Raw genomic sequence first — 19,212 nt, forward strand, 5'->3', positions numbered from 1 at the left:
ACCCTCTTCCAACAAGCGGACAAGTACAAGAACACATGGATGCACCCCCGTTCCATGCAATGGCACATGCTGGACTATGTGATTGTCCGACAGAGGGACAGAGGTGATGTTTCCATTACACGCTGCATGAGAGCAGCAGTCTGTTGGTCGGACCATCGCCTATTACGCAGCAAGATGAACATCATACTTGCACGCAAGCTCCAACCAGCCAGGCAGAAACCCCCTAGGAAGCTGAACATCCACCGCCTCCCTATCACCAAGGACGTGCTGCAGCAGCAAATCCAAGCAGCTCTCCAAGACATTCCTGCATCTACTGATGTAGAAGAGGTATGGAGCACCTTTAGAGCTGCTGTGTACACAGCAGCAGCTGACATTCGGCTTTGTACAGAGGAGCCACAAAGTCTGGTTTGACGAGAACGACTCTGGAATCTCCAAGCTCCTGAACACACTGCATATACGGCATCAGGATCACATTTCCGATAAAGACTGCCAGAGGAAGGAGAACCAGTTCTTGCAAACCAAGCAACTCATACAGAAGAGGCTGCGTGAGATAAAGATCACCGGGTGGGAGAGAAAGTCCGAAGAGCTTCAGTCCGCTGCTGATGCTCACGACATGAAGACCTTCCATGATGGTCTCCGAGCTGTGTATGGGCCGAGAGTCACAGGATCAACCCCTGTCCGAGCCTTGGACCAGACCACCCTCATGACAGACAAGAAAGACATCCTTGCCCGCTGGGCAGAGCACTTCAACACCCTCCTCAACAGGGACTCGTCCGTATCTGACGAGGTAATTGCAGCCCTCCCACAGCTACCAGTCAATGACTCGCTAGCTGCCCCTCCCACCAAGGCCGAGACCCGGAAGGCCCTGAAGCTGACAACGTCAGGAAAAGCACCAGGAGTGGATGGAATCCAGTCCGACATCTACAAGTATGGAGGCGAGGTGCTGACAGACAAGCTGACCGCCCTGTTCCAGTCTATCTGGGAGAGAGGGGAGGTCCCCCAGGATTTCAAGGATGCTTCAATTGTCCACATTTACAAACGGAAGGGAGACAAAACATCCTGCGATAACCACAGTGGAATCTCTCTCCTCTGCATCGCCGGCAAGATCTTCACCCGCATCATACTGAACAGACTGGTTGACCATGTCTCCAACATAGTCATCCCTGAAGCACAGTGCGGCTTCCGCTCATGCAAGGGAACATATGACATGGTGTTTGCCGTACGCAAGAGAAGTGCCGTGAGCAGAACAAGGAGCTCCACATGGTCTTTTAGACCTGACTAAAGCCTTCGACACGGTGAACCGCCGTGGTCTGTGGAAGATCCTCCTAAAGTTCGACTGCCCAGAGGGCCTAATACAGCTGACTGCGTCATTCCCCGATGGCATGTAGGCGAGAGTACAGGAAAATACTGACATGTCGGATCCGTTCCCTGTGGTAAATGGAGTGAAGCAGGGCTGCGTCCTGGCACCCACACTGTTCTCCATTCTCTTCTCTGCCATGCTGATTGATGCCTTCCAAGACTGTGACCGGGGCATCTACATTCAGTTTTGCACAGATGGCAAACTTTTCAACTTGCGGCGACTCCAAGCCAGGTCCAGGGTGTTCGAGGCACTGTTGAGTGAGTCCCTCTTCGCTGATGGCTGCGCGTTTGTTGCACGCACCCATGAGGACATGCAGTTCATTATGGACAGGTTCTCAACCTCTTGCAGGCGTTTTGGACTCACCATCAGCCTCAGCAAGACCGAGTCCATGTACCAACCAGCTAGCTCACAGAACGCCAGTGCCTCCCCCCCACCTGCAATCAAGATCGATGACACAGAGATCAAGTCAGTCGACAGGTTTTGCTACCTGGGCAGCACCCTATGCAGCAACGGAGCCCTTGATACAGAAGTGACGCTGCGCATCGCCAAGGCCAGCTCCGCCTTTGGCAGACTCAACAACAGGCTGTGGAACAACAAAGGCATCAGGCTCAGCACCAAAATAAAAACCTACAGAGCTGTTGTGCTGACCACCTTGTTGTACTGCTGTGAAACATGGACGACGTATCGCCGTCACATTCAAGAACTTGAGCAGTTTCACCAGAGATGACTACGAAAGATCCTCGGCATAAAGTGGCAAGACAGGGTCTCCAACCTCCAGGTCCTAGAGAGGAGCGGCCTTCCCAGCATCGAAAGCCTGCTGATTCAGTGCCAGCTACGCTGGACAGGATACGTTGTCCGTATGACAGACAGCAGGATCCAGGAGATGCTATTGTATGGCCAGCTGAAGGAAGGCCACCGTGAACTTGGAAGACCCTGCAAGTGCTTCAAGGACACCTTGAAGACAAACCTCAAAGCCTGTGACATAGAAATCGCTTCCTGCGAAACTTATGCCCTTTACCGCTGTCGCTGGAGGATGCTGTGCTCTAGTGGCATGAAGACTTTTGAAAACAAGATAACGCTGGCCATTAAGGAGAAGCGTGAGCGAAGGAAGCAGGGCGCAACTTCTGGAGACGTTTTCCCTTGCAACACCTGTGGATAGTGCTGCGCATCTAGAATTGGCCTCGTCTCCCATATGAGGACACACACCGACAGATAAGCCTGCCTGCCTACTCATCCGTCAGACCGACGGAAGACTCCATCAGACTAAGTGTTCATACATATGTCAGTGTGAATTGTACTGTAAGTTTATAGTTTTATGTGATCTCTTGATTACTTAAGCACTTACATATTTTTTATTATTAAATATAATTCATGTTTGCATTATAAGTATAAACACAACCACATGTGAATTTCTCTTAGGAGATAATTAAAGGTAAATGTAACGACTTGGTTTTGGAAAAATATATATAGCTGATGACATATATAACATGACGCACTTTTATAACTTTGTTTCCGTAGATCATGCTCTGATCTGTAGCTTCACAACATCCAGGAATATTTAAAGAGTGTGGACTAAAAACTAGTTTAAATCTGCAGTTCTCTCTCATTCACACACACACAGAGAGAGAGAGAGAGAGAGAGAGAGAGAATTTCTTCCAACCAACATCAACCATCCTTTTTGGGGTTTATATATATATATATATATATATATATATATATATCGTACTAGTAAATCATGCAATTGACACTCTTTCCCTTCACACATATTTACATCCCTTTTCAAAAACTATCATTAGCATGCACTTCTCCCGAAAGCAAGACATCTAGAATGATTGTGATTCAATGCTAGCTGACTGATCTAAAAGTACAAGTGGCAAACTTACCTTCGCAGTGACAACACGTACTTTGCAACGTTGCTTATCCAGCCGGCCAAAAACTGTCGGTAGACTCCAATTAAGTGGTGGCTTGAAGTCCTGCTGTGTGTAAGCCGATTTGCCAAGAACAAAACAATGTATAGGTCCCCATACTCAGACGCTGGGACTGAGGTTTGACTGACTAAAATCCCTCTCTCTCTCCAGTCGATATTTCGTAGGGATCTATGTCGCCAATCACCGAAATTTTGGCATTGTACCGTTCCCTTGCTTCTTTCGGTAATGTTTCGACATATCGAATGTTGTTTTGACGAAAATTTGTCTTCTCCGCCATTATACAAAACGATCAGCAACACAGCGTTCGAACACAACACACAGCCAGAGCCTGTTTCTATAGACCCAAGATGGCGGAAGCGTCCGGTTGCCGGATGTGATGCGCGTACAAGTTTTCGCAACCCATACACACACACACACACACACACACACACACACACAGAGATGAATGGAAGGACAGATAGGTAGATAAATAAACAGATTGACTGCTAGCAACCAGGCTTGGGAAAGCCTTGCAAGGACGCACATTTGGCAACAATAAACGTTTGACGACTGGAAGACCATGAAATTGTATACATTATTCAAATAAACGAATTAGAGATAAGTAGAAAGACAGATACATACATAGATCGATGGAACATGAAAACCATCAATACATTGCAGACAGACACAGAAGCAACAAGAAGCCACGAGTCACACATTACCTCTACACACAGGGTCTGTAGGCAGCAGCTGGTCAAAAGGCGTGGAGGGCAACAGGGTCAGCAGGCTCCCGGGAGTGTTGAAAGCTCTCAACTCTAAACTGTACGTGAAGTTCCTCTGGAATTTCGGCGACGAGAACCTCACTGCTGCACTGGTGGTGTTCGGGTGGAGGCCCACCAATTTAGATGCTGGCTCATCTCTGACGGGTGCTGCTGGAATGCGCAGACGGAACCTCAACGCAGCGAGCACCGTGTCCACAATCCGCTCTGAAGTGCTGAAATACGTTTCCCACAAATGTCGCCCACGTCGGCGAAATTCAAGGATGTCATTAACCCGAAAGGACCTCAGAATATGCACAACATCGTCCACTCTGTTTAGTGGCAGAGTGACTAAAGCGTCCTCCCAACGCAGTAGTTCGGCAAATGGTAAGTTCTTTTGCATGTGTCCCAGGATGACTGGCACCGCGCCTTGTTTCAACGCTTCACGCAGCCTGGTTTGGAAAGCGACGGTGGACGTCAGCGAATGGTCGAGAGGCGAGAGGAGCAAAGTGAATGAGGACTGGGCGAGGAGACGGAGTCTGTCACTTTCCCCTCCACACAGCCCCCACTCTGACGGCAGTCCGGCTGCTGGGGTCTGGCCGCACGACACAACCACGTTGGTTCCCTCTAGATCCTTGAAAGCTGAGGAAATCGTACTTTCCACCTTCTGAACCTCTGTACTCTCGGCCTGCACGGGGATGTACTCTCCCCAAAAGGAAACAAGGTACTTTCGATGTGCAGGACATATGGGAAGTAATTGTGACCAAACATCCCCAGTTCTTGTTCCTGGACTGGGCGGGATGACGATGTCGTAATTCTGCCGGAAATCAGTCCGGAAAGCTGGCTGAGCAATCACGGCTTGACCTGTGTTGATGTCAGTGTCAAAGGTCTGGCCGAAATTTATCAGCAGGTGATTTCTCCCGTCGTTCCAGTGCGGCAGGGACTGAAGAAAAGCGTTGATGTTATCTGCTGAGGTCTGGGTTGTCTTCCCTGTCCCCACCACCACAACGAACACACATGCGCGTTCAGGATCACGAGTTGCGTACAGCCTGCCACCCTGACTGTCATTCGCAGGGGACGTCACAAACTCTTTGGAAACGGAGGACAACTCTTCGGGTGTGTAAAAGTATACTGGGAAGCCCGAACGAAGTGGACAACGAGAAAACTCAAAGCAGGTGTCCATGAGACAGGACTCCGACCTCTGATTCTCATTCCAGAGACGGCGAAACCCGTGCTGTCTATTTCGCGTTATCAAAAACTCTGACTTCTTTCGGACATAATTCTGGAGGTTAGCGAGGGAGCCACTCAGAGCAACGGGGTAAGAAACATACACCACTATAAACACGAATACGAGCAGGACAAGGAACAGAAACTTCTGCCACTTCATCGGGCCGTGTCCACGGAACAGGCTCACCAAGTTCGCCATGCTGCTGTGAAAAAGAAAAAAAGAGAGACGTGTTCATGAAAGAATCTCTTGTATCATCCTATCATAATACACTCACTGACAAATCTGGAATCCACACACCACACCGCAAGGCATTACGCAATATTATAGGATATAAAACAATCAGTTAAACACCGCCAACAACACATTCAAAACGCCATGCTGAGATTCAAAATTACAGCACTCGCACACAGAATGCTCCACGTGTGTGGGTGTGCAATCGCTGTATGATGAGCAATGGACATTGACACAAAGATATCCTTTTGTACATTTGCTCGCAAGCAAGCAAGCAAGCGAGTGTGTGTGTGTCTGTGTGTGTGTGTGTTTATGTGTACACAAATGTACACAGGCCCAACACTAAACATAAAACTACACGAGCCCCGACACATTAACACACACACACACACACACACACACAGACATGAGACACACACACACACACATGAGACACACATCAACATGGCGCTTGTAAGCAGCATCTGAACTTGAGCGCTGTGTGCAATTACAAGTTTGATGAAAAAAGAACGACCTAAACAAGACGTACGCGGTCAACATCATGCTGCCCTAACGTTTCGACGCCCAGTGCGGGCTCTCCAGAGAGTGGAAAGGGAGAATCGAGCGGTGAGAATTGTAAGGAAAAGTCCTCCACGACTCAGAGCCTTGTTGCCAGTAGCAACCCTGGTAACGATGCACAATGCCATCTGAAAACCGACAGTGCAGACGAACTTAAAGCAGTCATACTGTCACTTTGTGAAAAAATTAACAACCTTGAAAAGATCGAGAATGACCAGGGACGAGTGCTGACAGCTTTGTCAGCAAAATTCGATTCACCAGCAAGATCCTCCAAGCGACTGGAACAACCTGCCTGAAACAGCTATGGCAGCAGACACATTGGACACCTTTAAGTCTAGGGTGCCCCCCCAGTCAGTAGTTAGTAGTTAATTAGATAATAGGTCCCTAACCCCTCCTCCCCACCCCCTCTCTTACCCCAATACTTTTGGGGTTTTTTAATTTATTTTTGGGACCCTGCTGTCTTAGATCAGCAAGGGACCGGCTAGCTCGGAAGGGCGAAAAGTGAAGTGATAGTAGCCTGCCGGAGAACCCACTTAGAGTAGGATGTCACGCGTGCTAAAGCGGACGTGCACCCTCCCCAGGATACCCCACTACAGACGCCACAACACAACAAGCCCACACAGAAACGAAATTATGTAATGCATTTAATGATTGTGTGCATATGTCTATAGATGTATGTAAATAAAACAAATTAAAAAAATTATCAAGAACATACCAAAAAAAAAATATATATATATATATATATATATCAAACAAACAAACAACAACAACAACAACCACCCAATAATTATATATATTTAAAAAAATAAAAATAAAAAAACCGGCAGCAGAACCACAGCTTTAGTCTTGTCACATTTTTACCACAAGGGCACCGGTAAATGAGATGTCAAACCACCATCACTATAAGTACAGGATGGTCTTGTTTTCCACGATAAAAAAAAATTAAACACATGAATATAGGAGTATTGCTGACACTGGCGGACGGAAGACAGGCCCCCAGTATGGAAACGTCAGCGGAGCCCTCAGCGGATCCGTCGCCGGCTCCGAGAGGCGGGTGGTCTAGAGCGACGTGACGTTGCCCCACGATTAGAACGGAGGCACAGCACCTCAAGACGCGCGCCAGGCAACTGGAGAAACACTGACGGGACAAGACAAAAGTCACCCACTGGCAACCGCACAGTGTTCCGTAAACGAACAACGGGTACTAACATCGAAACACAGATGAAGAACAGTTCCACTGGCGGACATAAAGTCGTTTACAGAGGAAACAAAAACGAACATCAGCCGCTAAGCGCTGGTTCTACCACCGTCCTTCTCCAAGGACTGACTCCCTTCGAGTGAAGATAAGGACAAACAGGCGAGGAGCATTTGAAGCACTAGAACTCCGCTCACTCTGTTCACTCAGCTTCCAATATATTTTTTTCCCCGTTCAGTTGCACGAAACACTTACAAAACATAGAAAACATGACACAACAGCACGACCTCTCTCTACGCTCGAACGCAAGGGGAACACGCACGATGGAAAACATCGTGCACGCGCATAAGAAACACACCCGCCTCTAAAAATAATCCAGCGACCCACCGGCCCTCCATAAACGAGAAAGAAAAGAAAAAACAACAACAACAACAAAAAAACAACAGCGGAACCATTATGTCGTCTATGACAATACCCCCCTCCCAAGATTAAACCCCTGGTTTAAATCAAAACAAAATAAGTCAGGGACTAATAATGTACAGCAGCTACCTATATACATGTTGGGGCCACATTCAGCATTGCTCTGACTTGCAGCCAAGGCGACTGAGATAATCAGCAGCCACACTGTCCCTTCCAGGAATGGCCTGGACGACAAACCTGAACGGCTGCAGCTGAAGTGCCCATCGGGTAATACGCCCGCTCGCTGACTTTGTCCTTTCCATATACTGTAAAGGGGAGTGGTCTATTTGTACAACAAAATCTGTCCCATACAGGTAGAACTCAAACTTTGAAACTCCGCACACCAGTGCCAGACACTCCTTCTCTATCGTGGGGTAGTTTTTCTCTGCAGCCGTCAGCTTCCGACTGGCGCACGCCACAGGATGCAGCTCCCCATCACTCTGTTGGAACAGGACTGCTCCTAAGCCTGTTCCTGATGCATCGGTACGGAGCATAAAAGGTTCCCCTGGAACGGGTAATCTGCAGACGGGTGGCGCACAGAAACGGTCTTTCAGATTAGTGAATGCTTGCTCACAAGCCTCATTCCACTCCACCTTCCTTGGACGATCGCCCTTTGTCAGGTCAGTCAAAGGTAATGCGATTTCAGAGAAATGAGGGATGAAACGGCGGTAGTAACCCACCAACCCCAAGAAACTTCGCACCTCTTTCTTTGTGGTGGGGCACGGCGCCTCTCTGATCTTTGCCATCTTATCCTCCTCGGGCCATATCCTGCCTCCCCCTATGCGGTGACCCAAATAGGAAATTTCAGAGCTCCCCAACTCACACTTAGTCGGGCGAGCAGTCAGGGAACACTCCCGTAGACGCTCCAGCACTGCCCGAATCACAGTGACGTGTTCCTCATCTGTGACAGTGGCGATGAGGATATCGTCGATGAAATTATCGATATCATCAGACTCCAGCGGCTGCAACAGCTCCCTCATCATTCGTGAGAAAACCGCGCCTGACGTGCAGAGACCAAAAGGCATGACTCGCCACTGAAAATGACCCTCTGGAGTGGAGAATGCCGTCTTTGGGCGGTCTTCTTCCTCCACGGGCATCTGCCAGTAAACCTTCGACAAGTCGATTTTATTGAAGATTCGTTTCTGACCCAGCTTGGAGAACAAGTACTCGATTTCTGGCATGGGTTCTGCATCGAATTCTACGATCTTGTTGAGACGTCTGTAATCGACACAGAAACGGATCTTGCCGTCTTTTTTCTTCACCAATACAATTGGGGAAGAGTAGGGTGACACGGATGGCTCAATAGCTCCCATATTCAGCATCATCTTTATTTCATCCCGGACCATGTCACGCTGAGCATAAGGCAGAGGATATGGCTTTGATCTGATGGGCACATCTGAAGACAGCTTTATCTTGCAGGTCTCCAGCTGTGTGCACGCTGGCAGATCAGTTAGTACATCGCCAAACTCTTTAACCAAGAGGCGTAACTTATGCACCAGCAGAAAACTGGATAATTATATTACATACATTATTTCAAAAGTGCTGGGAATGTGGACAAATCCCTGAGGTATGGAAAACTTCCATTGTAACTCCTGTATTAAAACAGAGTAAACCTCGAACAGAAGCTTCGAGTTATAGACCTATTTCGGTTACCTCCCACGTTGGGAAAGTCATGGAGAAAATTGTAAATATCAGAATGGTGTATTACTGTGACAAAAATAACATAATTCCGTCAGCTGAAACTGGATTCCGGAAAGGAAGATCAACAATGAATCATCTGACCCGTCTCACTACCCAAATTAAAAAACAGTTTTCTAAGCGAAAAAGTATTCTTGCGTCCTTCTTCGATCTTACTAAAGCTTATGACCGAGTATGGCATAGCAGACTGTTATTTAAGCTGAAACCAATTGGTCTGTCGGGTCATGTTTATGACTATGTTAAATCCTTTTTAAGTGGGAGATATATAGTGGCAAAAGTGGGAGTAACTTTATCAACCTCTAGGCCTATAAACATGGGAATCCCGCAGGGTTCCATTATTTCTCCGTTGTTGTTCAACATTATGCTTTATGATTTACATACATGTTTTTCATCATCTACCAAGCTGGCTCAATATGCTAATGATATTGCTATATGGATTCAGACATCCTTGAGGAAAAGGACAAGCCTACATTACATCAATTATGTACAGAAACATTTTCAGGGTGAACTCGATAGACTGAGTAGCTATATGCAATCTAATGGTTTTGAGTTTTCTGTAGAAAAAACACGTTTGATCTTCTTTAATAATGGTTATAATCCCAGCAAACTACCACGATTTTTTTTAGGAGGACGTGAAATATTTTTCAAGTCGGAAATAAAATTTCTTGGGATCCTATTTACTGCAAAACTAAACTGGAAGAAACACATTGATTCAATGGTGACTAAAGCAGTCAAAAGTTTAAATTTCTTAAAAATTGTAAGTCACTCTCCTTGGGGACAAGACTCCAATATTCTTTTACATTTAGTGACATCTCTCGTAAGATCAAGATTGACCTACGGTCAAGAAATTTTTCTTTTCTGCTCCACCGACGTTTCTAAAGAAGCTGCGAATAATTGACAATAAAGCTGTGAAACTGGCTTTAGGGGTACCTGTGCATACTACGACCTCAAAAGCCTATAAGCTTGCGGGTATTCTACCACTAGATGAAATCAGAAAATTAAGTTCTGCTAAATATATTGTGAGATGTACAGCAGTGGATGATTTTGAGGAATTAAATATTAGGTCTGATATTGATTTTCCAAAAAATGCACAAAATAATTCAAATCTACAAACCATTCGCACATATGTGTCAGATATTTTAAATTCTTCAGACATTGATTTGCATGATATGGCACCTCGTGTTCTGGTGCCACCTGTCCCTCCCTAGGAGTTAACAAAAGCAAACGTCAACATATGTGCTTCTGACACAACAAAAGGAGAATCTCCACATATAATAGCAGCATCTGTCAGAATTGAATTAGAAGAAAATTTTGATTATCATTTAAAAGTTTACACTGATGGCTCGGTCCTGGATGATAGCAGTGCAGGATCTGCTTTTGTCATTCCTGACCTAAAAACAGAAAAATCATATTATTTAGGTAAGGGACATTCAATTTTTACAGCTGAATTGGTGGCCATCCTTATGGCTTTAAATCATCTTGTTGATATACCAATCATAGTAAGTATTTTGTGTTGATTCTCAATCTGTCTGAAAAGGTTTGCTCCTTTTTGAGAATAATCAAAGAGAAGATTTATTGTTTGAAATTAGGTATTTATTGCACTCCCTAATTGTGAAGGGTACAAATGTTGATTTCTGTTGGATACCATCCCACACTGGATTCCGTTATAACGACCAAGCAGACAGGGCAGCAAAAAGGGGAGCAAAGATCATATAGATAGTATAAAAGTATATTGCCCATTGTCATACAAGGAAATAAGCAATATACAAGAAAGAGACTTTTATAGGTGCTTGAATTCAAGTCTAAAACCTCGTCAGTTAACTCTCTCAGACTTTGGTCCGATTCGCAGACCAATTCTGAGTTTAGCTCTCAGACTATCATCAAATTCATTACGGACCAAGTATTGTTCTAATGTCAAGTGCACATGCTTTAGTAACCTGACAATTGAGCATATAATTTTTCACTGTAGCTTGATGAAGCCTTTTGTACACGAAAGTGTGTCTTCACAAGTGACTGAGAACGTTGATGTTTTTGACTTTTTGCATTCATTATCAGTTGTTTCGCTTGTCAGTTTAACGACTTCTCTTTTACCAAGTCCTTTAAGTAATTTCCTGTAACTGTATTTAGAGGGTTTTTTTGTTTGTTTTGTTTTTCTTCCAAATTTCACCCACATTTTTACCCTCATTTGCCCAGTTTCCCCCAACCCTCCACATCTCCCACCCCTTCTAACCGATAATACTCAGATGTATTCATAAATACTTTAACAAAATGTCTTCAATCACCGATATGTGTGACGGGACGTTAAACAAAAAATCCTCCTTATGCACCGGCTGGTCTGATGCACACCCAATGACAACGTCCTCGGGACCTTCCGTAGGCTCCAACGGAATGACGGGGAGATCTTTACGCCAAACCGGGTCTGTCCCTTCCCCTTCTGACTCCTCAACCACCACAGCCTGGATGGATGCACCCATGGTGGATTCATCAGCGTGTAGTTCCATGAACCGCTTGAGCAGGTTTGCGTGGAAAGGTTTGTCTTTGACATAGGACTAGGTTTTCATCCTCACTAATAGGTCTGTCGCTTTCCTGTAGTTTGTTTTTCTTTCATCGCAACCCAACAAAACGGCGTAAAAATCAAATTGATGATTGTGGCCGTCAACGCAGTGAAAGTGAAAGCGACTGGTAACGACAGCGACCCAGACACCATCTTCGCCCGCTCCCACTGCCTCCCCTTCGTCCGCTCCCACTGCCTCCCCTTCGTCCGCTCCCGCTGCCTCCCCTCCGCCCACTACGTACGCTGAGGCTGCAAAACAACACCGGGCTGCTCCAACCTCTGTGACTGCAGCAAAACCAACAGAAGTAAGGTCGGTCAGACAAATCACTAAAAAAAATACATCTAAAGAAGAAACTCGGAACGTTGGTGTGACGCAAAAACACCCACCAACATCTGACGTCAAATCCATAGCCCACTGAAAAGAAAAGAAATCGAACCTTCCCACTGTAGTGTTTCTACAGGACTCGGTTCTGAACGGCCTTAACAACACCCGCTTAGGCCTGTCGTATGGATTCAATGTACAAAAACAAAAAGCACACAGAGTCAGTGATATTCCAAAGTCACTGAATGCAATTCCAAACCTTGATGAAGTAGATTCCGTGGTTGTTCACTGCGGGGTCAATGATATAAAAGACACTGACCCGGAACAAACCAGCAAGACCATGGTGGAAAACATAAAACTTGTCTTGGCCTCATTCCCCAACACCAAAGTTATTGTAAGCAAAATTGCTTCCGTGAGAGACGCTAAGATCCAGGCAAAACGGGAAATGTTCAATGCAATGACTTTCTCCAAATTATACAATGAACCTAATGTATCATTCATATAACATGAAAACCTGAATACCCAATCCCAATATCATAACTTCAAAGATCACCTGCATCCAAATGTCCAAGGATCACGCATTCTGGCAAGAAACATCGGAAGACACCTGCACTCCATGTTCTGGGAAAAACCAAGAAGAAGACGTCGATTCAACAACAGGCATCGTCATCAAATACCAGGCCTCGACCAGCGGAGACAATACCAGGGCTATGCTCAACAACCTTTTTACACGGAATTAGATTTTCCTTGGTGGAGAATACTTCCACAACACAGCGATTTTAGGATGTCAGAAAACTATAGGTGGTGACTTTTAGACATCAATTTGAAACTGCACCAGCTGCAGTATGGGACTAGACATTGGCCTACTGCACACCCAGCTGTTATTTGCAGCTGCTGTTTTTCGTGACAATAATTCTTGTTTGAAATTCGGTTTATAACTGTGAACAATCGCATAAGTAGTTGACTTCATTACTTTTATTGTGGTTGTTGTTGTTGTTGTTGTTGTTTTGCTTGTGCCATAAGATAATATAATTTTTATTTCATTTTCCCCCCAATACATATAATACACCCTCCTTCACAATGCCCCCCATTCGCAAACGTGCAATCCAGATCATGCAGTGGAACGTTAGATCTGTTTCCACAAATCTGCCATATCTCATCCAACATTTGGCAAACTATAATTACCAAACGCTTATATTACAATCCCTAAATGTGAAGAAGAATAAATTACCCAAGCTTTCAGGTTATTATTATCAACCTGTGCACCAGCAGGTTGATACTGCCACAAAAAATTAGTGCAGCCATATATATCCAAGAAGGGACAGAGTACAGTGTATGCTCTCCACAAGCACCTAATTCTACTCCTGATTTCCATTCATGCGCGGCACGTGTTAAATTCAGTGATCACCTTACTCTTCGTGTCGTCTCTGTGTACTTACATTTTAGACCAAACGAACTTAATACGGAATGGTTACATAATGTTCAAGATAATGAAAAATGGTTGATAGGGGGAGATTTTAACGCCCATTCACCTTTTTGGGACAAAGATTGTGTATCAGTTACTTGTAACCGCTTTGTAGAAAATGTTGTTGATTCTTCCTTGAGCCTTTTAAATGATAGCAGTGTTACCAGAATCCCTGATATTGCAACTCACAGGGCATCTGCTATAGATATATCTTTCATATCTGCTACGTTGTATCCAGAATGTAAATGGACAACGCATAAAGATACACTGGGAATTGATCATCTACCGATCATCATGACTTTTAATGAAACTGAAAGATATACGAAATTTCAAAAAGACAAAGTCCCAAAGTATAACTATAAAGATGCTGATTGGGAGAAATTTGAAATTATGCTTGCTTGCAAAAACACGGAGTCCGTAAACACTAGGGATATAGATAATTTATATTCCTTCTTTACTGACACCATATTACAAGCCGCCGATATATCAATCCCAAAATACAATTCGCTTAAATCAAGAAAGCATTCAGGAAATATTTGGTGGACGCCAGCCTGTGAAGCAGCAATAAATGGTAAAAAAAAAAGGAAAAAAAAAGAAGAAGTTTATAATTTATATGAAAAACAAGTCACAAGACAATCTTATTGAAATGAAAAGGGCAATCCATTATAATAACATGGTCATTGCACAGGCAAAAAGACAATACTGGTCCTCATTCTGTAATAATGAGATATCCAATCATAAAGATACTAAAAAGGTTTGGAAAAAAATCAATGAAATGAAAGAAGGTATAAGTTTGCCATCTTGCCCAATTTTTTTTCCCCCGGACTTTCTTGGGTCGACCACCGTTTTATTATATATATATATATAAATTCATTATGACATTCAGAATAGATGGGAAAAAATGTGAACATAAACAATAACAGATGTAAGTGATTATGTTGATATATATATATATATATATATATATATATATATATATATATTGTTCATTACACAATCAAACACATGAATCATTTTATGGTTTTTAGTGACAATATATAAAGTCACAGACACAAACACATACACAGAAACATAAGCACACGCACACGCACACGCACACACACACACACGTTTTGCTATGTCATTCATCTTTATGCTGAGCGCAGACCTGCAGTCATTTCTAGCCCAGCCATGTTACCATTGTCTTCTACTTTCGAATAATAATCAATAGCAAAAAAAAAAAAAAAAAAATCAAAAAAAAAAAAAAAAAAAAAAAAAAAAAAATCCACACAACAAAATAAAACAAAACAAAATAAAAGGGACAAATAGATGAACGAACATACATACGTATACATACCTACATGTCTGTCTGATTTATATACATGTACATTTCGTTGCATCATTTTAAATGTATGGTTACCTCAGGGTTTTATGTGCTCGCTTATGTACATGTGTGTGCGTGCTTGTGTGCGCGCGTGTTTGATTTCATGATGACATTGGAGTTCAATATTAAATATTCCAAACCATACACATAGACTTGTCCCACATACATTTCTACAAAGACAGCCGCTGCCATCCCCCTTCTTCCCACCTCCTCCCTTGTCGTTTAAATCGTAATCAGTGCTTCACTTTCTATGTAAATCTGTTTAATGCATTTATATGTTTCTGTATTTCATTTCTTGTTCAAAGAACATGGCTGTCTTTGTCTTTTTATAGATACTAATGCACATTTTCCCTATCAATATTATATGATTGACCTTTTGAATGATAATATTATTGCATTTAAAGTTGTCTGATCGTTTCACTCCAAAGAGGACTTCGTGCACACTCAATTCCAGTCTGACGCCAACTGCTCCAACTATACAAAATTCGATGTGTTTCCAGAATAATTTCACTGGTGGGCATTTGTTGAAAAAATGCTCTATGTAATCAACTTCGTCTACGCAGATTGAGCATTTATTGTTTTCCATTATTTCCATTTTATGCAATAGAATAATAGTTGGATATATGTTGTGCAATATTTTCCATTGTAGTTCTTTTAATCTTGTTTCTTTAGTTGATGAAGAGGGCAGTAACCAGTAGTAATGATCAATTTCAACGTTAAGTTTTCTAAGCCAGAAGTGGTAAGCACATGGTTTTACTTCATCTTTCTTTGATTTTTTCATTCTTTGGGATATGAATTTTAGCTTTGTACAGAACACTTTAAGGTAGTCAACTGTGTCATAATTGACAGTTTCTTTTATGTCACCCATCCATTGCTTCCACTGGTGAGGAGTAGCATTTGATAAAGCATTATATTCGAAAATAAAAGATGGCTGGTTTTCCCCCAATTTCTCTATAATTTCTTGCAAGTTATTCATCCTTTTTTCTTGTATGTTAATGACATCTCTTACTCTTTCTATTCCTGCAGTCTTCCATGAGGGAAAGAATAAAGAGTTATGCTTGTAATGGATTAAGTTATTGTTCCATAACAGTTGGACACTAAAGTTGTTCTTGTCAATGTCTGATTCCTTTTTTTTTTTAAATTTTATAGATATTTGTGTGTTAAATGTGTTCGTAATACATTATGCCAAAATATATTTTGTATTTTTGACAGGACTTTTAAATTGCTGGGTCTGCAGTTTATGTCAAATGCCCCAAGCTTGCAAGTTTTCCAAAGTGCCACCTTGGAATATATGTCCAGTTTTCATTTTCTGAAGCAAAAAGTTTCCCCGCCCATTGCAAGTAAAAGCATTCCTGGACTTTGTGAACATTTACCATATTCAGTCCACCCTGGGAAACTTCTGCTTCCATCATTGTCCTCTTAACTTTCTCAAAGGCCTTTCTGTTGGACCTTCTGCGTTGCCAAACAAATTTATACAATGTTCTATTTATTTCAGAAAGTACACGGTCTTGTAGTCCTATTGCTTGCATTATGTATATAAATTGGCTTAGCAGAAATGTTTTAATGATAATGATTTTTCCATGGATGCTCAAGTCTCGTTTGCTCCATGTACCTATTAATTTATTCATCGTAGATATTCTACCTAGCCAGTTGTCTTCTATGCTTGATGCCGGACTGGAGTTGTTAAAGTGTATTCCTAATATTTTTATTTTGTCTGTCAACTCAAAAGGCAGATTACTTTCTCTGTGTTCTATATGTCCTATCTTCATAGCTTTTGTTTTTTGAGCATTTAAATACAGACCAGAAAAACATGAAAAATCGTTGATTATGTCCACTGCCTTGCTCATATCATCACAATTGTTTAGAAAAAGTGTCGTGTCGTCGGCTAATTGTTTTATTTTTAGTGTTTTGTGTTCATTGTTTTGTGTAGGAAGTGTAACCCCGGTGATGTTGCTATTCCTAATTTTTATTGCTAACCATTCTACTCCCAATATAAAGGCTAATGGTGAAAAGGGACAACCCTGTCTGATTCCACATTTTAGCATAAAAGGTGCTGATATCCATCCCCCATGGTTGATACTACTAAATGTATCTTTAAACATAACTGTAACCCACTGTATAAACTGTTTACCAAACCCAAATACATTTAATGTTTCTAGCATCTATCTTTTAGAAATGGTATCGAATGCCTTTTGATAATCTAAAGCTAAGAGATAGCCAGTTTTGTTTGTTTCTTTCAAATATTCTATGACGTCATCAATTGTTCTTATAACTGTAGATATGCTTCTACCTTTAAGATATCCTACTTGATCTTGGTTAATCAATTTATCCACTACACAGCTTAATCTTCTTGCTAATGTTTTTGCCATTATTTTATAATCAGTGTTTGTAAGGGTAATAGGACGCCAGTTATTTAGTTTATCACGTGCCAAGTCTTTTCCTTTGTGCAGTAAGATAATAATACCTTGTTTTTGTGTGTACGACATGACATTCTTGTCAAAAGCTTCATTGTAGGATTCAGTTACCAGCACTTTCAATCGATTCCAGAAATATTTCATGAATTCTACCGTAATACCATCACTGCCAGGAGTAGACCCATTTTTCATTGATTTTAAAGCTAATCCTGTTTCTTCAACATTCATCAAACCTTCACAATTCGACGACTCTTCATTATTCAAGCGCGGGAAATTTTCATCTTTAACAAACCTGTGAATTTCTTCATTAATGTTATCTTCTGTGTTTGATATTCTACCATATAAAGAGGAGTAATATCTTGTTTGTTCTTTCAAAACTTCTGACTGGTTTGTTACAATCTGTCCATTTTCATTCCGACCATGTGTCATGATGTTGTTGTTTGCTCTGGTTTTCTCTAAGCCTAAAAAGTGTCGCGTGTTCTTTTCTCCTTCTTCAACCCATTTAGTTCTTGTTCTAATTTGTGCTCCCCTTGCCTTTACTAATGAGATAATCTCCAGTCTGCTTTTAGTTTGAGCTAGCTCTGACTGGAGGTCTAGATTGGTCGGATCTTCTGTACACATTTTTTCAAGCCGCTGCAACTGTATCTGCAAATCTAGCATTTCGTTCTTTCTTTTCTGTGCCTTTGTTTTGCCGTATTCAATACAAAAGTTCTTGATATTTATCTTGCCCAGTTAAGATAGAAGACAAATAATTTCCGTCCAGTGCAGAGAAAGCAGAAACATTTGTAGAAATGTTCTCAGTCTATGCGATTGGAAAGTCTATCGCCTAAAATGAGTAAACACAGAACTGAAGAAGAGAGCAAAAGTGATTATACAGATCCAAGTCCCGATAACAGTCAATACATGAATGCTCCACTCACACTCAGTGAGGTTAAAGACGCATTACTATCCCTCCCTAAAAAGAAAACATCTGTAGGACTTGGCGCGGTCTCAAATGAGATGCTTAGACACTTACCAGAAAAATCTGTTGTTTTGTTATTTAAGTTTTTTCAAAAGTGCTGGATTGATGGTTTAATGCCAGCACAATGGAAACAGTCTATTGTAATACCAGTTCATAAACAAGGAAAATGTAAAACAGATAAGAACAGTTACAGGCCAATTGCGCTAACATCACATACTGGTAAGCTGATGGAAAGAATAAGTTTGAGAAGACTGATGTACTATTGCTATAAAAACAGAATTATCCCAATTAATCAAGCGGGCTTTCAGAGAAGTAGATCTGCAATTGATAATTTGGTTAAACTTACAACACATGTAAAACAACAATTTGCTGGAAGAAAAAAACATTCTTGCAACTTTCTTTGATATAAAGAAAGCCTATGATCAAGTTTGGCATGCAAAGCTACTCTTTAAACTGAAATCTATTGGCTTTTCAGGGCGTCTCTATGATTATATGAAAGATTTCCTGACTAAAAGACATTTACAAGTACGAGTCGGAAATACGTACTCAAATACTAAGACTCTTCACATGGGATTACCCCAAGGTTCTGTTATTGCCCCTGTTCTATTTAACATCTTGCTGAACGACGTACCCCAACATTTATCAAAAGACGTGATCCTAGTGCAATACGCAGATGATATATGTATGTGAATGAATGTAACTATGAAATGAAATACATCAAAAAGGGCATTAAACTATA

General features: G+C 42.3%; 1 protein-coding gene across 7 annotated transcripts in view; it reads right to left on the reverse strand.

The window, feature by feature from the left end:
• LOC143289148 (exostosin-like 3) overlaps window positions 1-19,212 on the reverse strand; it is a 63,581-nt gene that overhangs the window by 28,928 nt on the left and 15,441 nt on the right. For 3 of the 7 annotated variants that reach the window (XM_076598042.1, XM_076598045.1, XM_076598044.1), the window contains exon 2: window positions 3,990-5,452. In XM_076598042.1, coding sequence (XP_076454157.1) covers window positions 3,990-5,451 — 1,462 coding nt within the window. In that variant the 5' untranslated portion in view covers window position 5,452. Of the gene's footprint in view, window positions 1-3,989; window positions 5,456-6,013; window positions 6,171-19,212 lie in introns of all 7 variants that reach the window. The other 4 variants (XM_076598041.1, XM_076598039.1, XM_076598040.1 and 1 more) reach the window with 2 other exon arrangements.

This window comes from Babylonia areolata, chromosome 13, assembly GCF_041734735.1.
Source record: "Babylonia areolata isolate BAREFJ2019XMU chromosome 13, ASM4173473v1, whole genome shotgun sequence".
NCBI lineage: Eukaryota > Metazoa > Mollusca > Gastropoda > Neogastropoda > Buccinidae > Babylonia > Babylonia areolata.